A 24,012-nucleotide genomic window follows, 5' to 3' on the forward strand; every position below is an offset into this window, starting at 1 on the left:
CTTTTGGAGCTTCCCTCTCTTTGATGTCTCCACATTAGCACTTCGGCTCTGCTTTAGTTCGATTAGTTTTAATATCCTTTATTTGTTTATTTACATTTTTTCAAGGTATATGAAAATGAAATCACTTCTAGAAGCACCGCAAAGGCATGTTCGATTTTAAAAGACAACTCTTTTCGTTTTTTTTTTTTTAATTTGTTTTATTGTAACTTTCAATTCACCCTCTGCAAAGAGGTAGGGCAACTCTTTTCAATTACATATGTCTACTTTTCTCAATTTGGCTTAATAAACGGTGGAAGAGGAGAGCTCCATTGAACAAAAGTAGTTGTTCCTTCAGAGTATAGGACCATGAGCCACTCCAGATAAAAGGACGTATCCGGTTTTATTAAAAATGCGGTCCTTAATCTAAGTTTCTATATATGAAGGCGAGGACAGTTGCCGTGAAGGATGAGAAATTACACGAAAAATAAAAACAGGCTTTTACGATCGATGGCGGAAGCGGCGGGAGCCAATAGCAATGCTAATCCTGAAGAGGTCGAGTTTGCCAAAATGTTTGCAAGGCTGAATAGAAATGGCAGGGGATACACTAGGGAATGATAAGATCTTGATTGGGGCTCAGGACCATTGTGATAGGGATTACTTATGTTATAGTCGTCATTAATTCATGTCCCTCCAGAGAAATGCACCATGCCTAGGCGATTGTCAATGAATGAACACATTTCATAATTCATGTCAAGTCAATGCAAAGCCTCTACGGTCAAACATTCGTATTGTAACTGCAAATTGAGACGTTCCTGTGTACAAGAGACCGTAGCTCTTTGTCCAAAAAAATATCAACTTTATCACAATTTGAGGCAAATGTACATGTGTACCAATTTAGGATAAATGTGGTACATATGTACTAATTTGAGAATTTTTGTGAAAGTATGTAATGAATATATCTATTTTGGGATTTTTTGTGGTAATATCCCTAAAGTCACATCAAATCCACGTCAGTTTCATTCACCTAGCACTGTATATGCAAGCTGCCACGTAGGGATAGATAGGTATTTTTGGGTTACCAGTACAAGTTTAGAGATATTGATAACACAAAAAATTGAGGCATCAATGCTACACTGGGTAAAATTTAGGCTTTTTGATGGAATTTTCTCAAACTAGGTTAGCTTCGTTTGCCAATTAGTGTCCACACAAATGGACATGTCCAAATTTTAATGAGCAATGAATTTTAATGAAGTTACTTATACAAGTTAGGGATTTTGATTATGTGACCCATCGCCATTAGGAGCCCTCACCTCCGTGCGTCAATCCACCATAGCGATGTTAAATCCTCCGCCGTTCGAGTTGTCCACTACACCTCCGTCTCTTTACATCTCCATGTGGGCTCACGACTTATGCCGATGGAAGTCGCAACCACCGTCGATTCACTCCGATGGAGGTCGCTAGCCTCATATGGCCACACATTCGAGGTTACGTGAGGCAAGCCACCTCCATGACCACGGTGTGGGAGCTCAAGTCGGTCGATTTGCTTGATTCTTGGAGCAATTGAGAGAGAAACCCTGGCCGTACTTATCATTACAATCAATACAAAAAATAACTAAACAGACTCCCTCGCCTCGAGAAATGCACTTGCGGTATTTTCGCAGCAGCAAAAGAGAAATGCAGCGATGCACTTGATGATCTGCAAGATTCCAGAAAATCACAGGAATGACTCGTATGGCCAGATGGGAAGCGGTTTTCTCCAAAATAGGCCCGACTGGACGCCGTAACCCCGAAGGTGTCAGCATTAGCCGAAAGAAATAAGACAGAACAGCGTGGGGACGGTGCAAGAAGACTGAAAGCAATGATTGGCCCAAGTCAAAGTCTACGAAGGCTTGGACTACCAACAGTCCATGATGAACCAGCTTGCTCAAGAAGGAATCGCACCAATGATTGACTCAAGTCTAAGAAGACTTGGCCTACCAAAGGCACACACTAAAGCATTGGTGGGACTTCTTTCCCACGTTAGGATGACCCCATCTTCTTTCTCCTTTGCTGCATTGCTTTATATCTTTTCATCATTCACCTTGCTTTTTAACGAGAATTTTCCTCGGATTCTTCGAGGCAGTTTTGCTGTGAATGACCATTGAGGTCCCTGGTGGCTTAATTACTATGAAAATTTTGTAAAATAACATGCTTTCGACGTTTCACATAACAGATAGCATTCTAATTATAACTGTTAGCAATATGTGGATTTTTTTTTAATGTTGTTAAGAATATGTACACTTTTACTTAATAAGCACGAGCTCTTTATTATTTGAAGTTTAACCAATAAATCTAGCTTATTTACAAGTAATTTAAATAAGTATACTAAAATCGATACATTAAGTGATATGATCAAATCATGATTTATCAAGAGTGATATGATCAAATCATGATTTATCAAGAGTGTTTTTGAACTCATCAAGTCATCATGATTAATAATTTTAATCTTAAATGTTGTTTTTGGTCACACTTGGCTTTATGCCTGAAAAGATTTGGGGTGTGCATGTTTTCGTTTCTTTTTTGTTTAAGAACAGATTTTTGTTTTTTATTTCTAACAAAAAGAACAAAACGTGTTTGTTTGCGTTTCTATTTAAAACAAAAAAAGAATAAAAACGTGTTTGTTTGCGTTTCTGTTTAAAAACTGTTTTTTTGTTTTCAAAACAAAATTGGAACGAGAAAAAGAAAAAAAAAAAACTTACTTCTCCGTTCCAGAAACACTTCTTGATGGGCTAAAAAGAACAAAAATGAAAAGAAAAAAACGAAACACTTCTCCGTTCGTTCGTGCCCTTCTCCGTTCGTTCGTGTTCGTGCCCTTCTCCGTTCACCACCGGCTGACTCTCCGGCGCCGACAGCAGGTGCTCCTTCACCGGCTGCTCCTCCTTTGAGGTAAGTTTCTGCTGGTCCTCCTTCTCCGTTCGACGAGGGCTTCGGCGAGAGCCACCCCTCGCAAATCTGGGCTACGGCTGCTCGGGGCTCGAGCGCGACAGCTCGCTCGAGCCCCAAGCGAGCGTTGCTCGCCTAGATCTGCGGCAGATCTGGGCGACGGCTGCTCGCTGGAGCTGCTCTGCCGAGCTCGAGCTGCTGTGGTCGCTCGGCAGAGCAGTGTCTCTGCCAGCTCGAGCGAGCAGAAGGAGCCCCAAGCGAGCGTTGGTCGCCCAGATCTGCGGCAGATCTGGGCGACGGCTGCTCGCTGGAGCTGCTTTGCCGAGCGAGAGCTGCTGTGGTCGCTCGGCAGAGCAGCGACGCTCGAGCGAGCGTCCCTGCGTTGGTCGCCCAGAGTTGCTCTGCCGAGCTCGAGCTGCTCTGCTCGCTCGGCAGAGCAGCGACGCTCGCTCGAGCGGCAGAGCAACGACGCTCGCTCGAGCTACTCTGCCAGCTCGCGCGAGCGTCGCTGCTCTGCTTGCTCGGCAGAGCAGCTCTGCCAGCTCGCTCGAGCGGCAGAGCAATGACGCTCGTTCAAGCTGCTCTGCCAGCTCGAGCGAGCGTGGCTGCTCTGCTCGCTCGGCAGAGTGAGCTCTGCCGAGCTCGAGCTGCTCTGCTCGCTCGGCAGAGCAGCGACACTTGCTGGAGTTGCTCTGCTCGCTTGAGCGAGCGTCGCTCCTTTGATCGCTCGAGTGAGCATCGCGAGCAGAGCAGCAACACTCTGCTCGCTCGAGCGACCCGGCTGTAAATTTCTTTTGTAATATGCTGAGTAACTTTGATCCAAAAGATCGCCCTACTGCTGAAGAGGTTGAGATCTTATCTGTCTTCATTTTATCTGATCATTTTAGTATGCTTGTTCTTTAGTTAGAGATACCTGATTGCCTATTATCTTCCCGTACTTTCCTTGGTGTTGTGTAGTCTGTACTAAAGAATATGACCTTTTTGTAGGCATTAGCAGATCCATATTTCAAAGGACTAGCCAAAATTGAAAGGGAACCTTCATGCCAGCCCATTACAAAGATGGAATTCGAGTTTGAGAGACGAAGGGTTACCAAGGAGGATATATGGGAGCTAATTTTCTGAGAAATCCTTGAATATCGCCCTCAACTTCTTAAGGACTACATGAATGGAACTGAGAGGACCAATTTTCCATATCCGAGGTCAGTACCACTTTTATTGGGTGTAGTCAATCTGTCTCTCGGTTCTCTTTGTTGCTTGAAGAACATTGTCAATGCCCATAATGATTGCTATAACTTGATCTGTCCGCTGTTTCTTCAGTTGACTCACTGGTTGCTCCACCTTGATCTTTGCTTTTGTCTATGTTGTGTACAGCGTCGTCGATCAATTTAGGAAGCAGTTTGCGCAGCTGGAGGAAAATGGTGGTAAAAGTGGTGCTTCAGCCCCTCTAGAAAGAAAGCACGTGTCTTTGCCAAGGTACATTTGGGTTTCATGCCCCCTTCTTTGTTTTGCTCGCATCAAATTGTATGTCTTGTGTTTGTATCTGAGTTTTGAACCGTGACATTGCATGCCTTGCGCAATCACAGGTCTACCGTAGTACATTCGAATTCAGTTCTGCCAAAGGAACAACCAAAAATAAACAGCTATAAAGATCAGCCAACTCAGGCCGAGGAAGTGAACCCATCCAGGAACTTCCAAGCAACCCAATTCCAATCGGTAGTTAACCTTCTTCCATGCACATTTGCTTTTACTAGTGAATGGGTGATTCTCGTGCTGATATTGTCGCTGCTCAGCCAAACCAGGAAGAGTCGTGGGCCCAGTTGTTCCATACGAGAACAGGCACATTGCGAAAGATGTGTATGATCCTCGAACGATGATCTGAGGTACCATCTTCCCCTCGCAGCCAATGCCTCCTGCATATTGCTACAATAAAGCGAGCATGGGAAAGCAAGAACGGCATGGGACCGAAGCCGACAGAGAAGTGGCTGCTGCCCATGCCAAGCAGATTCCACACTGTGGGATTGCAGCGAAGTTAGCGACAGACGTTGCCATAAACATAGACACGAACCCGTTCTTTATGACAAGGATAGGTGGGGGCAAAATGGAGAATGGCAAGGAGAGGGTTGCAATAGACGCAAACTTTTTAGCGGCAAAGACACAGTATGGCGGGATTGGTGCTGCAGCTGCCGTTGCTTAGGATAAGTATTGCAAATAAAATGGCAAGGGATCACAATATGCATGAGATTTGTTGACTTCACACCTTTGTTGGTTTCTGTTTACTTAGTGGTAACCATCTGAAGAAGCCAACTTTACTGAATGCCAAATTGATGTCACTATTCCCTGCATTAACAAGACTTCTCTGGACCTTAATGCTGAAGTCTCATGATGTATTAGAAATTACTCTGGGTCTATTAAGAGGTAACTATGAATTTGTTCCATGGACAAGGGTCTCCAATATTCAGTAATTGATTTAATACATTCTTTTTGTTTGTTGTTACAGAGTTCCTTTGCCATCTCCAGTGCTGATCTTTTTGGCAACAGTTCAGATTCTGCTCTGGACGTTTCTGCAAGTGACCTCATCAACAAGCTCTTTCCAGGTAATGTTCTACCATGCTGCAGCATTTGTCATTTAATCGTGGTATTGGTTTTGGGCTGATTTTTTAGGAATATATACTGTAATCCTAATTGCGAGGTATAGATTTGCAACTTGGATGTGGCTTCGTATGGCCTGGGCACTTTCTAGCTATTGAAGCAGTAGTCCCATCCTTGTGATGGGGGATCCAAGCCCCACACCTTGTGATTGAAATCATGTTCCCATGCCACCTCACTCCGATTTCTTTGGCTTCTCCAATTTAATTACTATTTCCTTTTGTGTCTTCATGAATTTCATCTGAGTTTTCATCTGCCACTAGTTTCTGGTTTCTCTTTTGGCTAAATCAGGTGGGTTTGTACTAAGTTTAGTTTTTCGCCTTCTGATTTTCACAGGCTCAGCAGGATATCTCTTCCCTTAAGAACATCGCGGGAGAGACTAGAAAGAAGCTAAGTTCCTTTGCGTCCTCCTTCATAAATGATCTCCAAGACAGAGTCCTCTAATTTGCAGGTCCTCTTGGTCCCGGAGAAGTGGAGTCCGACCCATCATCGCCCGATTATGTAATGGATGTGAAGGAGAGCTTTTAAGAAATTCTTTTCAGGAGACAAGTAAAGAATTTACTTTGATCTAAGACAGTTTGAGAGTATTTTGTAGCACAGGTATTGCTTTAAAGAATGATATGTCGCCTTTTGTCAGTTACACAACTGAGCTTTTTGTCGAGCCTCATACTATTGTGCATTGGCTTGATAACAAGTTTCTGATAAAGCATTGCCCATAGGTAGCGATTTGCTTAATTGCTTTGTGTGTAAAAGTGATGGTTTTTTGGCGGGCTTATGATTCGCGACCAAAATATTTGTGCTTCTATCTAATTAGAGTTTGTCGTCAATCCAAACATTAGGCGAATGGCTTTGAATATGGTAGTGACTTTGGCCCCCGTCTCGTCAAAGCTAAATTATGAGGAGGAAGAGGAAAGGGCAAAATGTCTCTGTGGATGTAGAAACTAGAGCGCATGACATTTTTCTCTTTACAATTAACAAGGGCGATCTACGGACCAGGGCATTTCACATTAGAGCTGGAAAAGAAGTGTAGAAGGATTGGAGGTTTGTTAGTACGAATGCTTAATCAGAGACACCGAGTTTACTTCCTGTTGACACCTAAATTTTGGCAATTTAGTTTATTTATTTATTGCATAGGAAATTAAGGGTTAATTTTATTAATTGCATAACATATAGATTTAGGTTGTATTTATTTTGTTATTTGAGTTTTTGCATTTTAATGGACCAGGTGGTGGATGAGTTCGAATTAGATGGATCGGGGCCCACGAAAGAGCGGGTTGCCCGTATTTTTAATAATTAAAAATTATCTCAAAAATATAATATTTTAAAAATTTCCGAGAGATATGAATCTTTTTTTAGATAGGGCGGATGGTTAAAAAAATATTGCGATATTGTAATTTATCTTTGCGAGATTTGGATTTCGAGAAAATATTTATCATAATCTCGAATTTTTATCAATAGTGATTAGTTGGTTAAAATATATCGCGGATGTAGATTTGAAGGGGAAATCTAAAACTTATCCCCTACCCCCTATAAAAGCAAGTGTACGAAGGAGGAAGAGGGGAGCTTCGCTGAAAAATTAAGAAAAAGTCAAGAGAGAAGAGCAGAAAAAAGGAAAAAGCTTCTGCAAAAAGGGAGAGAAAAGAGAAGTACAGAGAGAAAGTGACGTGAGAGGGGACAGGTGAGTGAAAAGAATAAAAAAGAAGAAAAGGGTGCTGTTCATCTTCTTCTTCCGGCAGCCGGCCACCGCTCCCTCCGCCCGAGATCCAGCCACGACGCCACGACGCCACGCTGCCGCACCCCTGCGCCGTCGCCACCCCGCCGCCCACGTCGCGTCCCCGCCTCTCCGCGACATCACCGCTATCCCGATCTGCCCACTTGAGAGCCCTGACGACCACAGATCCGAGCTGGTCGTCGCTCCACCGCCAAGTGAGCCCCCGCACTGGCCCGCATCTCCTCTGTTGCTCGTGCCGCGTCACCACCAGGTCCCTCGCTCGCCATCACCGAGCACCACCGACGCTGCTCCTGCTCCGTTCGCTTCTGCTCCCGCCACCGCCGTTCCGCCAGTAGCCGTGCACCAGCGCTGCCGCCTCGTCGCTCCACCTCGAGACCTCTGCCCACGACGCCCGAGTTCAGTGCCAGGGTCCGTCCTCCACGCTCACCGAGCCTCTGCCGCGTCTCTGCCACTGCCCGATCTGCTGACTGACCCGCGACGCCCTTGGAGGCCGAGTTTCTTCACGCCCAATCGACGCCGCGACCCGTCTGTTCCCGCGGCCCCGCCAATCGACGCCGCAGCCCGACGACCACCGCGATCAACACCCACGGAGACCCTCTGCAACGCCGCTGCCCCTCGCCGGACCTTCGCCGGAGTCCCGACCGCGACGCCCTTACCGGAGCCGAAGATCAGCCGCACGAGCAAGCTGTGGGTGAAGAAAGCAGGAAAAGGAAAGAAAAAGAAAAAGGAAAAGAAATTAGGTAGTTTTTTTTTTCTTTTTATATTTACTTTATTTTGTTTATATTATGTAGTTTAATTATTTAACTGAATCCAAATGTTTACTGTATGAGTCTTGTAAGCATTATCCGCAGGATCTTCTCCATAATTATTATAATTATTAATTTGACCCGTAAGATGTCGGGTCATTTTTTTAATTATTTTAATTTTTGGAGTTTGTTGATAGTTTTTTAAGTACTAAATCAATATAATTATTAATCTAATCCGTAAGAATTCGGATCAGATTTTTAGTTATTTTGAACCATTTGTTGTGATAATTAGGGTTAGGATAATCATTAATTTAACTCCGTGAGACAACAGTTATTTTTTCGATTATTTTGATCCTTTACTTGATTGCATATCTTGATTGTTTAGATTTACTGCTTAGGTGATAATGACTTGTTTTAGAGAATCACTAAAAAAATCTAAAAATATATTTGAATTAGGATTCAGTTTGTTTTAGATTGTTATCTTGCATAGCTAGGATAGGGATCTTAATTCGAAAAATATAAAAAATGCATTAATTTAGAATTTTAGTTGCATGTTTAATTACGTGGCAATTTTACATTTTGAATTTTAAATAAAAATAAAAGATAAAAAAAGTCATGCATATGTCATGTAGAATTAGGGCTTGCTCTGCACGTCATTGCATATTAGATCAATTACATGTTAGATTAAGATAATATCTTAGTTTAAATTAGGATTTAATGTGACTTGATCCTTAGTTTAAATTAAATAGAATGTTAATCTAGCTAGATCATTTTTGCATTTTTAAATAAAAATATCAAATGCATGTCATGTAGGTTCATTTAATTAGAACTTACTCTTCATTAGACTAAATCATTTAATAAATGTCGCATGACATATAACTCGCGTGCTAAATCATATGCGGCATGTCATCTTAGTTTAAATAATTTTGTATGTCATTGTATCGCATTGCATGTCATTAGAATTAGGTCATTTAGATGGCATTTAATTATTGCATTTCTTCATGTCATATAGTTTAGGTCATGCTGCCATGTCATCTTAGATGCATTGTATAAGTCATGATTTTCATTAAATAAAATGAAAACAAAAAATGAAATTGCGTGTTAATTAGAAATCATATCTAGGGCTGCTGATGTGAATTCTGATTTAACAATGCAGATGATTTTCTTGCTCCTAGGTATGTTTTGCAATATTTAATTGCTTTCTTGAGTGTTAAATTGGTGGTATGCGCACATGTATGATCACCTCACACGTTAGGAAGTTAAATTAAAATCAATTCAATTGCCAAACATTTTTGAAAATAAAAAGAATGATACCGAAAGGGCATTAGAGAAATCTAATGTAATCAAGTCCCCGTACTTAGTCTCGGTTCGTAGAGTAACGTAATTCTCCCATTATTTTACTTAGGTGTCTAATCGACCTACCATAAACTGATTAGTGGCGACTCCTAAATAAAATCAATTTGCATGTTAAGAATTCAAACCTAAGTCGCGAATTGGTATGGGCTTGGGAGAGCCCGAGTTAAGTTTAGGCTTAACAATCCATTAGCCAAACTCTAGGTGGTTCATAACCCGAAAAATTGGTTGCGACACTTCCCATCATTAAATTGCTTTACTAGTGGAAGGGAGGAAGGCGATCACGATGCTCGTCGATAATGCCAATCAAGAGTCCTGAGTCAACCAAGAAGAGAAGATTACACAAGTTGGCGTTTATCGTGTTTCCATCCTTTGTCGAGCAAAATGATCATTTTAGGGGAACACTAAATACGTTTTTCGCTTTTAAGGAAATGGTTGTTTACATATCACTATCGTTGCAAATGTCATTCGCAAGCCTTTAAGCGAAACCTGCTATTGAATATACCAGATAGTCTTTCCAAGTAAACTCATTTTGGCATATTGCTTAAGGTTTGGACGTGTTTATGGTTTTTAATTGGCTCAGGGTGCTTTTAGGTGAGTATAAGATTTTGGATTTATGGATGGGCAATTCTTAGGAGAAAATGACATTTTTGTAAATAGAGACTCGAGGATGATTGATTAATGCAAAGACGTAAAATTAATGAGCATTTCATGAGAATGATCATGTTCTAATGTTTGTCTTCACTCACCATAACAAAATAAAATTAATGAGCATTTCATGAGAATGAGAATTCAATATCAAGTTTAAATTTTATTTAAAAAAAAAAAGCATTTTTGAAAAATTTAAAACAGATATTTTGTCTGATGCTTCTAAACGTGTGTTTACTGTTCTTTTTCTATTCTAGGAACAGAAATTGAGTGTAGTTACCAAACGCGTTTCGTTCTTTTTTTATTTCAAGAACAATTTTTTTTTACACTTACCAAACGCGTTCTTTTTGTTCAAAAACTATTCCTCGAACAAAACACTTTTTATTTATTTATTTATTTCTGTTCCCTTAACAACTTATGAATTTTGGAATGGAACATATTTACACCTCTAGATCTAGCGAGATTTTGTTTTCTATTGTGAAACATGGAATGTTTAATTACCACAAAATTGATTTAGAAAATCAAAAAAAATACTTGCAAATAAACACCATCTGTTGAGAATCTTTGAATAGTCTAGCCAATCGTATCATCAATCAATGAAAAGTTGATACTATCTAATTTAATTAAATGGAAAGTATGAAAGTGTCGTATACATGTGGTTTTTGTATTGCATCGAAATACAATCATTAGATTATGAATTGCATGAGATTGGTCGGTGTGATCTTGATACGGATGCCAACAATCTAAAACCTAAGCTCCATGTTCCTCATTTTCGTGGCATTAGCATTAGCTACCTTTCTCATAAAGAAAGAGAGAAAAACATAAGATAGAACAGCGTATGGTTGGTGCGAGAAGATTGGAGGGACTAAGTCAGAAGTCTACGAAGACTTGGACTACCAATAGTCCATGATGAACCAGCTTTGCTCCAAGAAGGAATCACACCCACGATTCATTCATCCGGTAACTTTGACCCTCAAAGTCATCCTTCCATAAACATAAGGATTTTATCAAAAAGATGGGAAAAAAATGTCATTAGATCACTCGGTAAAATCCAACAATAACTCATCGTTCTCCCATTCACCCACAAAATTTACATGGTAACAAATCGATCTCCAATTCTTGTATTCATCGATAATTTCATCACACCATTTCCTCCAATCATATACTATTATATGAAAATAGAAAATTAAAAAAAAAAAAATTCTTAGGGTGTCTTTATCTCGTTGAGAATTTTTTTTTTTTTTTTGTCTCGGAAAATGCTTTTAGGAAACTTAATTTCAGATAAAGGGAATCATAAGGATTTGATTACGGTGAAAACAAGTTAAAAAAAAAAACTGATTTGATTATAATTGATAATAAGTGAATACACTAAATGTGGCTTGTATCCTTAAAAGTAACACGGAATGACTAATAGACTGGAATCAATATTGTCTTCATTTATTCTATAATCCATCAAAACAACAACGATTACAAAAAAAATTAAGAAAGAAATTATGAAACCATATTTGTAAAATATAGATATGATGGTGCTTTCGGAATATAGAAAATTTGAGAATTAATAAAGTATATTCATCTCACTTCGAAGGGTAGCAAGAAAATAAGGGTAATGATTCCTTCTTGTCAAGTCGTTTTTTTTTTTTTCGGTAAACTTATTGTTTTTAAAGTTAATACCACAAAAATCTCAAATTGATATATTCATGATAAATTTAATCTTTATTAGTTTCTGTTAAATTGGATTAATATTATGAAAAAGCACAAATTAGTGCACATGTAATAAATAGAGAGTAAAATCCCAAATTAATACACCCGTCGATTGTCAAAATTTGATGTATTCTCTTATTGATTTGACTTTGAATGAATCTGCCATTTATTTGGGGGGCAAAAGTCGATCCTAATCCCAAAATTTTTACACCATGGAGTCCAATGATTTTCCGCACTAAGAAATGTAAATAATTGTCAACTTCGGCGGGCTTGAGTGATGCTTTAAGGAAGCATCCTTATTGACCAAATTTTGTAGCAAAACTAGCTCACGATTCTCTATGCATATTTCACCCAGTTGTGTGGCTTCTAAGTTCAATGACCTATCCAAAAGTCATTCAAAAAGATCTTTCCTTTTTATTTCCTTTATATTTATGTGGTGAAAGAACGAAGGTCTTTGATAATTAAGGCCCGCATCTAACACAAAAAGTCTCTCTCCTTTAAAAAGAAGAGGAGTTAGGCAGTGGGATCCCACCGGTTTTCTCTTCTTCTTGAAGCTTTTGAGCTACATTGAAGGAATTCAAATGGAAGGAGTATGATTTTAAAAAAAAATCTGCAACAAAACTTTCAGACTTTCATTTTACTAAAATAAAAGTTTAACATAGTAATAATCAAAGCTAAAGCTATCGGAGAACAAATCGTTAGTTTTGAATCAATGAATTTGATATTTCTCGAGAGTAATTTTTCACTCATCAAGTTATCGTGATTAATAACTTTAATCATATATTTTCTTTTTGTCAGATTCGGATATACATCTGAAAAGACTTTAGAGCTCATGAATTCTGGAATGGAATAGTTTCACATCTAGCGGGATTTCATTTTTCCTCCTTGGCTGCCCCACCATGTTCTTCCTCCATGTCGTCCTTATCAAATACCCATCGTTTTATAATTTTAGTTTGTTGAGACGAGATCAGATAAAGAAAGATCATAGGCCGAGGGTCAATTCAAAGATCGGTGATTGCAGTTGTCGTGATCAAAATCAGATTATAGACCGCTCAGTGCTGCCAAAAAAGTTGTATTGTTGAGCATTGAAGACCCTGAAAGTTTCAAATTGGGATACCTTCCGCTTCAGCAAGGAGGGGAGAAATCTGGAACCGAGGTACGTAGTTTCCTTTGAGATTCTGAAAAGAATCGGGATCCTAACGTATTGTCTTGCGTTGCTGCCGGGGTAGGCACAAATGCATGACGTCTTTCACGTGTCGAGGTTGAGGACGTACGAACCTGACTCGATTCACGTGCTAAATCTTGAAGAATTAGACGTGAACGACAAAGTGTCGTACATAAAAAGTCGGTTCAGTTGTTGGTTCAGATGAATCGGATTCAGTGAAGCAAGATAGTCCCCTTGGTCAAAGTGGTTTGACAATGCCACGAGACTAAAGAAGCAACCGAGGAAAGTGAGACTAGATGAGACGACGATACCCCCACCTTTTTGTTTAAGGATTAGTAAAGGTTTAAATTTCGAGGACGAAATTTTTATAAGAAGGGAAGAGTTGTGACATCCTGAATTTCGGCCCCGTCCCAAATATATGAAATGGGCATTTCGCCGGCACGCCTGGTCCTTTTTCTCTCGGGCGATTACTCACGAGTTAATCAATCTATTGGTAAAGCCGTTAAGGGATAAAATCGCGGTAAAATCCCTAAAAGCTACTCGATAGGTTGGATTGGACTAGAATTGCGTTCGGTTGATTTTAACCACGAAATGGAATTCGGTTTTGGAAATCGAACGTTCGAGCATGTCACGGTTCATGTATAGGACGTCGTTTTGTCTTTTGGAGAAATTCCATTGAGTTCGGGATTTTTACGGAAAATCATTGCGGACGATTCGGAAAATAAACGGAAATTCGGATGAGCATTATTAGAGGAATTTTGGGTCACCAAATTTAAGTCAATGGTGAGGAGATGGTGCAAATTCGTAGGGGTGATGGACTACTGCAGTTCGGTCCTCAAATTGACTTCATTTGGTGTGGAATTGTGGAGAAATTGACCCTTGTGTGACCCATTGGAAAGGTTGGCTGAAAATGGGCATAATTATCTACAACAAAATGATTTAATTTGGGTGAAATTGGAGCAAATTCTCCATTGGTTGGGCTAAAGACTTTTATGATTTGTTAATCATGAATGAGATATTTTGTTTTGACTTGACTCCCTCTCATTCGGCTTCTCCAGCAAGTCTCGCCGACTTCATCTCCACGGCACCTCTCTCATTCTTATCTCTTCTATTTCTACTTTCCTCTATTCTCTTTCCTTTCGGTCGAACCAGACCGAAACAGCTCCGTCCTCTCTCCTCTATCCCTCTGCCACCTTGCTGTTTCTTTTGCACGCACACAACACCACCGAATTCCCCATTCAGCCGACCCACCGAGTTCTCCTCTGCACACCAACCTGCTCCACTATGCTTGGTTTCCCACAGTCAATCTTCAGCAGAAGTCTTCAAGCGACACCACTTGGTTGACCTGGCAAAGCCACCGAGCGAAGCCCTCACTGATTCGCTCAGCCCACATCCCACGAAGCAGCCGCGCCACTCGTCCGTTCCTCCTCATCTCCGGTCAACGTTCAGCGAAGAGGAAGACCGTGTGCTAGCTGCCGCGCGTCTGCCGCAACTCGGACGAAGCTGCTTCTTCTTCAACGCCAGCGAAGACCGCTTGACCACCCGTCCCCACCGAAGACGCCGGCTCCTCCTTTGCTGTTTCAGTCTTCCTTCGTTCAGCCCAACGAGTTTCAACGGCTAGCTCACCCTCTCCATCCACGCGTCCAGCAAACCGAATCAACGCGTCTCAGTTGCTTCGGTCAAATCCCCAAGTCGAAGCCCTCCATCGTTGACTCCGCTTGTGCCCTTGCTGCTTCACTGATCCGCGTGTCTTCGCCATCAACTGCACAGAGCTGCACGCGTGCAATCGAGCGGCCCATCTCCAGCGAATTCAGCCACCGAAGCTGCTTCCGTTTTATTCGTTCGTGGCCCATCTCTTCTCTTCCGGCCCAGCATCACCGAAGCAGAAGCCCATCTTCACTGCAGCAGCCCAATCCCAGCAGCAGCCCTCACGAGTTTCATTTAGGCCCAGCAGCTCCTTTAAGTCGCGGAGCAGCCTAGTGAAATCGGCAGCCCATCTTGAAGCCCGACCCAATTTAGTGAAGTCCAGCAAGCCCATTTTGAAGCCCAAGCCTGCGAAGCAAGGCCTTTCGGCCCGGTCCGAGTGTCCGTCAACGTCGCCGAAAATTCAGATTTCGGCCGTCGTCGCGGTGTTCTGGTCTTCGCTTCGCCAAGTGAGTAATCTCACTAATCCTTGCAAAAACTAATGATGCTTATTGATTATATTTAATTAAGTACAATTAGGTGGTTAGATTAGCATGTATTAGTGATTATTAGTTAATTGCATTGCATATTAGTTAGGTGGTTAGTGTACTTAGCTAGAGAACTGCCTATACTATTTATTGAATCCATCTTGGGATTTTTCCCGACCCTTATCGAGCTTCGATTAGGCATTTTGGGCCTAAATTGGATTTGTCGTATTTATTTATTAATTTTCGAAACTAATTATTTAATTATTTATTTTTCGGAAATTAGGCAAGGATAGCCGACGACCGAAATTTTATGCCGATCGTCGTGGTGCATATTTAATTGAATTCTACATTGTGTTGAATTGAATAAATTGTGGATTTTTAGGACATATTCCTAAATGAGTTGATTTTGAGTAATTGATTGAAGAACAACCGAGTATCGGTTGTCAGTGTTTAATTGATTGGTGAACTACGGAAAATTGTGAAAGTTGAGTAAGATTGGTGAATATGGGAAAATGTCCCAAAATTAGGAAGTGTCGTTATTTGAAAGGAAAATAACCGTGTGAGGTTGTGAGTTTAATAGAAATGCCGAGTGGGGCCGTGATGCCACTACATATATAATTGCCGAGTGGGGCCGTGATGCCACTACAGATACAATTGCTGAGTGGGGCTGTGATGCCACTAAATCTAAGAAAATTGCTCGGTGGGGCCGTGATTACCACCTATAAATAAGTTGTGTCCTTTAGGACCAGGATTTATAGCCAAGAAATTGATAGGCTAGGCTCATTGAGCTGTTAGTAAGAATTTGAAATGGAATGACTAAAATGACCGATGAGTAGTCTTGTTGTCATGTAATCGAATAAGTCGATTGATCAATGATTTGATCCGATGTTGTGAATTGACTGATTGAGTGGAAATGACCTTGCGATAGTTCGAATGACATGTAATCGACTCGGTCGATTTGATTGACGCTTCAATCTGCGATGTGACTATTTGAGTGCCTATTGAACTATGCTAATATGCATGTGGAATCTGAAGCCAAGGTAAGTCCTCTGACTCGTGCGTGTATAGGCAGCCCATATAGCGTATTGGTTTCCTAATCGAGTCTTAGTGGGGGTAGAACTTGCTGAGACGTAATCTCATCCCAGTTGTGGGACAACATTTTAGGCCCGTCGGTGAGCCTGTGAAGAAGGAACCAGAAGACGACGATGAGCTGGTAAAAGATGAAGAGCTTGAAGGATGTGAACTTAGTAAAGAAGAGTCAGAAGAGGATCAGGATGATCCTAAGTACGACCCGGATGAGGATTAAGATCCCATCCTCTTTTGTGAACCTCGTGTTGTGTATATAGAGTGTAACTAGAATGTTATGAATAGTCTTGTGAATATACTTTGAGTTATGCCATGTATAAAGGTTTGGTTGTGGATTTCAATATGAAAAATATGGCATTGCACCACCCGCGGTGGTGGCGTAAGTGGTTGAGCAAGGGAACTTTTCACGAGAGGTCCCGAGTTCGATCCACGGCGTCGTCGAGCTTTAAGTGCAAGCCGTGTCTTACCCGGGGCACGTGGGTGGTGGGTCCTCACGTGTCTCCCTAGGGTTTATCCCAGTCGCGAAGCGGCGTACGGGGGTTCCCTAGGTCATCAAAAAAAAAAATGGCATTGCTTTTCTATCCCATTGTGTTATTGTCTGGGGATTTATAACTGCTTCTGCATGTGCTTAATAAACGAAAGGGTCGGCGATACTTAGTCCTGGGATATCGCATTATAAAATCGACCATGAAGAAGGATGTATGCGTGCCCGAGGATCGGGGCGTGACAATTTTCCTAAAAGACATTTTCTAGAAATATCACATTTTTTCGCAAATAAACAGAGCCTTAAACTACATTGATTTTATAGTAGTATGAAAACCCTGGGCAAGAATTTAAACAGCCACCAAAGTGCAGGATTCTTACTTAAATTTCGTGCATCAAATAAAAAGCTGTGTATCGGTATTTAAATATGAACTCAAAAGGGAGAGTGGAGGGCCAAATCTCCAAATCCAACCTTAGAAAGGAGCGATTTTTGTTCTTGAAAATGAGAAGAGACAACCTTTTATCAAAGCGTACAAGCTTCGTCGGTCTCGGAGAACCTATGCATCACAGCACATGAAATTTGAGACTACCTTTGCTTCTCGTACTTACTCCATCCTGATCTTGGGCGCTACCTCTCATCTCTGTCATTCCACCATTCGCCTGTGTGTTTCAAGCTTGAAACCTTCTTCTTGTTAACTAACAAAATTAAGTGGTAATAAATTACCAATTTTTATGAAATTTTATCAGTGTGATAAGTGAATTACTAAGTTTATCAAAATTTTACCAATATTCCAATGAAGTAGTAAATTATCTCATTTGAAATTTTACTAGTGCTGTAATTAATTATCAGCATCATTAGAAATTTATCAACATACCAATAAAGTAGTAAATTACCGACTCCTACAAAATTTTATGAGTGCGGTAAGAAGGTTACCAACATAATCAAGAATTTACGAAATTTACATGCACTATCAAATTTTAGCAGTTTGTTAAGTAAATTACCAGCACTATCAAGAATTCACCAAAATACCAATTAAGTGGTTAATTACCAACTCTTATTAGCAGTATTGTAAATAAATTACCAGCATGTTCAAGAATTTAAAAACATTTTAATGATGTAGTAGATTATCAACTCCTCTGAAATTTACCAGTGTCATAAACAAATTACTAGCACTATAAAAATAATACCAATATATCAATGAAGTAGTTAACCAACTCTTATGAAATTTTACCTGTGTGGTTAGTAAATTGCCAACTCTTATCAGTTGCAATCACCTTGCGGTTTTACACTCTATCGTAAGATGAAGTTGAAAACAAAAAGATCATTGAATCACATAAGGTGATCAAATCATAATGATAGAGTCATGGAGGTTAGATTTAAACTACTTAAACAAATACACTTGTTCAAATCCAATTGGAACGCGGCGCTATATGTGAAATAATGGCTACAATATTGGCACTTAATTTTTATTTTAACACAGCAAATGATTAGTAGTGTATCGGTATTTTATTTTGAACTCGGATTTCCTATAAACTAATGGTCTCACAATGTCTGCAACTCCTTGACAGAGAAAATTTCAAGACTGTTAGTATATAGGAAAGTGGAGGGGCACATTCCCAGGACCAACATCAGAAAGAATCAACTTTCATGCTTAGACATGAGAGTAATCTTTTTTTCTTTTTTTTTCCGTAATCGTAATTTATGAACTTGGAGCGTAGTGCTAATGCAAGAATCATTCATTGTGGACATCTTTATTTTTGAGATGCCTGACAATGTTGGCATTTGCCTGTCCTAATTTGATGGAGTAATCATATAGGTAGCTGAAATTTTATATTCATTCTTCCCTAGATAGAGCGGACTCTCAACAACCGCGATTAGATTATTGAACAAACAAGTTTTTATCAGAAGCATTCACAAAGTTGCTGATGAACCTTATTTTATGTTTTTTTTTTTTTTTTGGTAAGAACCTTATTTTATGTTTTATGCTGAACAACACAAGATCACGCTACTGTTTGGCTATACATTGGACAAAATGTGGAGTGTGTACTGCTCATTGTTACTTTGTCATTCTCAAATCACGTCGCAATATCATTTCAAAACATTATTATCGTGCCTAGCAAACTAGCGGAGTTCTTATCGCGGCTCTTGTGTGGCATATTTAGTCATCTCAGAACTTCTAATTGGTGTCTCACAGTCAACAATATTAACAAATAGAAAGCTCCATCAATACAAATAACCATCAATATCACAAGTAAACATTCACATGATCGACCGGCATAAGTAAATTCATACTTGACAGTTACCTAAATATGTTCGTATGTTACTAACAAATAAATATTGAAATGATGTAAATAATCTACTAAAAATTTAGGGTGCGTTTGGTTCAGCATTTGGAAAGCTCATTGGGAAAATGCAAAACTGTTTAGCCTAAAGGGCTTTGGAGGAAATGCAAAGACTGTTTGGTAAATTTTGCTTTGAAATGCAACTTTGAAAGAAATGCTGTTTGGTAGAAAACACATTTGCAAAGCTCTTTGGTGATTAATCTAAATATTTTAATTTTTATTTGTTTAAAATTAAAAAAAAATAATGTTTGCAACTTTTTAAATTTATATTTGATAATCATGTTAAAGATGTTGTGTAAACAATTTTATTAAAATTACAATTTCTTTTCTTTTGCTAAAAAATATCAAATGGAAAAAATTTATGTACTCTCTTTCTAAATTGCAAGAAGAATACTTTCATTAGAAGAATACTTTCATTACAATAAAAACAAGATAACATATGTTTTGAGGAAAGAAGCTCATTATCCTTAAAAATTACAAACATCTTTAGTTACTTCCTAAATTCATAGCAATGAGAAAGACCCTCATACAGAACACCATCCCCATATTCATAGAGCTGGAGAGATTACTCGAGAGCAAGAAGAGCCCCCTCACAGGTTCCCTCATGGATTGCCTCCGTCTCCTCCTCAAGGACTACAAGAATGAGATAGATGAAATATCAGTTGCTCATAAGCAGCTCCAAAGAGAGCTCTTATATGACATGCAGAAACATGAATTTGCAAAGGCCAGATCAGAAGCTGCAGAGACCGTTGCTGTAATGGGAAAATCAGGGAATAATCATATGCCTCAGGCTTCCAATGCTCCCAGTGGAGTGCCGCGCCAGAACAAGTCCTCTAATGAATTGCAGAGCAATTCTAGAGTGGCTTCGGCTCTGGCAGACGCTGCAGTGAGGCCACAGCACGGTCTGTGCTCAAGGACGTAAACAGAGGGACTTTCACGCCAGCTCTTAGTTCTCTCAAAGTTCCCAAGGTCAAGTCTTGCAATGGACCGACAGGTAGTGGGGGCGCTCCAAGCAATCGTCCCAGAGAAGTAATGGAATCTTTAAGAAGGCAGCCCTTTAGTTCTGATGATGAAGGTTAGAGCCAGCTAATGGATCATGTGCCGTTCTGCTTCACCTGAAAATGAAAGCCATTGTGAATTATCTAGAAATGTTGTGCAAGTTTGTACCATGAATAGCCACCAAACAGAGCAAGAGACCACGAGCTAGAATAAAAGGAATAGGATTCTAATCGATGGACATTTAAGCGAGACAATCCTAAATTCTTTTACTGCATTTGGAAATATCCTTTTCAAAGTTTAAAACTGACAATGTGTGAGGAATGAGAGGAGCAAAGCAATAGCAACCAGAAGGCCCAAACATAAAAAAACTCACCGATAATAAATGGAGTCAAATAGTTAACAGTTGTTGAATATAACTGATACTGTAGGTGAACTCAATTTCGTTGGTCGATCAGCTCTACAGCAGCAAATAATACGAGAATTCGGTGGAGGAACACCCAACAAAAGCAGTAAATAAAACAAAGAGAAATCTGCCAATCGCAGATAACTTAATTAAGTGGTCAAAAGAATACCGAAACACCATGAATCTATGCTCTCATTCTAATTGAAAGCACACTCACCATTCTGATTCAAGATGATGAAGAGAGAGGGATCCGGTATGACAAGATTCAAATGGATGGTTGCTTTTATTTATTTATTTGGCTATTCTTTTCCCTAGAGTGTGAGTTCTCTCCTTTCTGTGGCCCTGTCTAATGCAATAGAAAGCAGGATTCAAATAAATGCCTGTCTCTGTACCGTCAAAACCTCTTTATTCTTTCGTCCAAGTCAACTGAAAATGGGAGTGAAGTAGATTGTTATTTTTCTTTTCGTTTCTCTTTTACCAGTTATTTTCAGGCACACAACTTTGTAACGAACCTGAAAAAACCAGGCTACTCCTAGATTTCTAGTGGTTCTTGGGATCTATGAAGTTGTTAACCAAGAGTATCCCTCTTCTAAGTAAGTTTGCAATAATAATTAATCACGGGCTAGTGCTAGATATTTCTACATTTCCCACGTAATACTGGTAAGATGAGAAATCAAGGGCCTTGCAACATCACTCGATCAGAAACTTCACGTGAAGCATTCTCTCTCCATAGGCTTAGAGACACCCAGATGAGGAGAAGAATCAATTGTTACTACGCAATCTACACAAATCTGCAGAGCGAACACTCCTGTAAACCTTGAAACGGCAATAAGGCTAATCTATCGCGGGCGTAGAATCAAACGAAATGGAAAAGGAACAGATCGATCTAACGAACGAGGAGCAAACAATCAGATCTGAGAGATTTACAGATCTAACCTGAAAACGGAAACGAGAAAGAAAAAAAGCAAACTGATCTCAGACGGAGAGCGACGGAGATGCTAGAAAGAGAGAGAGAGAGTTTAAAAGTATTCGTTACCTCGGGGAAGCGATCGAGAGGCTGGGATTTGTGCCGAGGAGACCGCCACTACCCAAACCTTACTACCCACAAGCAGGGGAAAAACGTGCGAGGATGCAGGGAATCGAGCGGAGGCGATGGTCGGAGTGGTCGTGTCGGAGGGAGGGAGGAGTCGAATTGCGAGCTGCTGCATCCTCCGTTTCAGAAGATCGAAGTAAGAACAAACCCAGATGAGGAGAAGAATTGAGCTGAGGAAACAAACCCAGATGAAGAGAAGAATCGAGCGGAGGAAACAAACCCAGATTTTTCGTCGGCAATTCTGAAGGTGCTGGAGATTGTCGTTAACGGATCTGAAGTCGGCGTCGTCATGGGGGCTCTTGGGAGAGTGAGCGTGAGGACTCGAGCGTGTGTTTCTGGAGGTGCAAGGAGAAGCTCTTGGTTTTGTTTTTTATAAAGGGGTAAATTTGGGTTTCTAATGATTTTTTTAGGATAAAAAAGGGACTTCACGAAATTTCATTAATGAAGGCCTTCAGCATTCCGAAAATGCTGAAAGCTTAATGCTGGTCTCTACCAGCATTGAGCTTTCAGCATCCTGGCCAACTTTCAACTCAAAGCTAATTGGAAAATGGTTGCCAAATGCCTCTTTTTTTTCCCCCCAAGCTTTCAGGGAGTGAAAGAGAACTTTTTTAAATGCCCAACCAAACGCACCCTAAAACTCCCTTTGAGATAGGCTATAATGATGCTTTTTATTAAACAATTGTAGCACACTGGCTTAGTTTAATGACCTACAGAGATCTCCATTTGTTAATTTTGGCTTCCAAATTTGTCCATCTCTGGCTGCTTCTGCTTTCGTTGCTGTGCCGTTCAGTTTTTCTTGAAGAGAAGAAGACGAAGGGAGATCAATGGAGAGGAATGCAAAAAAAACAACGCATCCGTCAAAATGATGGAATAGCAATAGGCCCTTTCTGTACTCACATATCAACAGACATTCACAAAATGGCCACTTCATCAGGATATGACTATGAAGTATTCTTGAGCTTCACAGGAAAAGATACTCACGCAGGGTTTACCAACTTCTTTTACACTATTATGATAGATGCAGGAATCCGCACATCTAAGGGTGACGAAGAGCTCCACATTGGGGAAGAGTTTGCCCCAGAACTTCTTCAAGCAATTAAGCAGTCAAAAATCTCAATACCTATATTTTCGAAAGGTTATGCCTCTAGCATATGGTGTCTAAAGGAGCTAGTCCTCATGGTTGAGTGCCGGAAAAATGGAAGACAAAAGATCATATGCCGATTTTTTATGATGTGGCACCTTAAGAGGTTCGTCACCAAACTGGAGGTTATGCAGAGGCCTTTCTTTTGCATGAAGAGAAGCAACGATACGACGAAGATACTATCCATGAGTGGAAGGCTGCTCTCAATGCAGTTGGGGCAATAAACGGATGGGACTTGCATAGCAAGACCAATAGGTGACTTCTCTTAGCATTCCATCTCAAGTGCCTTCTATCAATAAAACTCGATGCATTTGATTTGGTTTCTTTTATAGATTTCCATTAGTTTGGTTGAAAGTATTGAATTTTATGCTACAGAAATCACGCTAAATAATGGCACGGTCCCAAATTCATCATTTTTCATTCCATGCAACATATTTTTATTTTAGGCCATTCATTAACTCTTAGTACCTAGGCTAGTTCATGTACAATAAAATAAATCCTTGAAGAATACATGCCGGAGAGGTCTGTAGTTTTCAATTTTGCTCTTGTCAGATTCAACACAATGTTCTAACTCATTGCCTTTTGACCTTCAACAAACACTAGGCAAGAAGGTGAGTTTGCAAAAGACGTCACTGCGGAGGTTTTTAGAGAATTGAAAAAGGCTTATTTGGTGGTATCAGATTGCTTGGTCAGTGTTGACAGCCAAGTAGATAAAATCATGGAGATGATAAGTGCTCAACCAAGTGAAACACGGATTATAGGAATTCATGGGATGGGTGGCATTAGAAAGACGACTATTGCCAAAATCATCTACAATCGACTTTTATGCAATTTCAAGGATTGTGGCTTTCTGTCCAACATCCGCGAAACGTCAGAACGCAAGGGCATTGAATGCTTGCAGAATCAACTCATCTCTAACATCCTTAAATTGAAACTGATGGATATAAACAACGTAGATGAAGGGATTGAGACAATAAAAAATAGGTTGTCCAATAAAAGAGTCCTTCTCCTTCTCAATGATGTGGAAAAGCAGGATCATATGAATGCACTTATAGGAAACCATGATTGGTATGGTAAAGAGAGCAAAATTATCATTACTACAAGAAAGAAAGATGTTCTCATTCCCCAAGTTGACTACACTTATGAGGTCAATGGCATGAATGATCGTCAATCTCTTTAACTTTTTAGCAAACATGCCTTCGGAAGAGATTCCCCTTTAGATGAATATATTGACCAATCCAAGAGGGCAATAGGCATTGCCAGGGGTCTTCCGCTAGCCCTTGAAGTCATAGGTTCACTTTTATCTAGCAAAAATAAGAAAATGTGGGATGCCACATTGAAGATGCTAGAAAGTGTTCCTCACGATCATGTTCAAAAGAAACTGAAAATAAGCTATGATGC

At 40.2% G+C, this 24,012-nt stretch overlaps 1 protein-coding gene and 1 pseudogene across 3 annotated transcripts; both read right to left on the bottom strand.

The window, feature by feature from the left end:
* Positions 1–24,012, bottom strand: part of LOC120287354 — a 69,678-nt pseudogene that overhangs the window by 22,479 nt on the left and 23,187 nt on the right.
* Positions 19,370–21,960, bottom strand: LOC104433540. 3 transcript variants are annotated; one of them, XR_005545782.1, is made up of 4 exons: positions 21,691–21,960; positions 21,414–21,579; positions 20,348–20,431; positions 20,233–20,243 (listed from the first exon to the last, which is right to left on the bottom strand). XR_005545782.1 is itself a non-coding variant. In XM_039300650.1 (3 exons), exons 1-3 carry the CDS (start codon positions 21,759–21,761, stop codon positions 20,062–20,064), a joined length of 327 nt encoding a protein of 108 aa, XP_039156584.1. In that variant the 5' UTR covers positions 21,762–21,959; the 3' UTR covers positions 19,370–20,061. The 3 variants fall into 3 exon arrangements, 2 of the variants coding, with proteins under 2 accessions (XP_039156584.1, XP_039156585.1); XM_039300650.1 differs by lacking the exons at positions 20,233–20,243; positions 20,348–20,431 and adding an exon at positions 19,370–20,090 and having other exon boundaries at positions 21,414–21,640; positions 21,691–21,959; XM_039300651.1 differs by lacking the exon at positions 20,233–20,243 and having other exon boundaries at positions 20,321–20,431; positions 21,414–21,640; positions 21,691–21,939.

The sequence above is a fragment of the Eucalyptus grandis genome, chromosome 8, assembly GCF_016545825.1.
Source record: "Eucalyptus grandis isolate ANBG69807.140 chromosome 8, ASM1654582v1, whole genome shotgun sequence".
In the NCBI taxonomy this organism is placed as follows: Eukaryota; Viridiplantae; Streptophyta; class Magnoliopsida; order Myrtales; family Myrtaceae; genus Eucalyptus; species Eucalyptus grandis.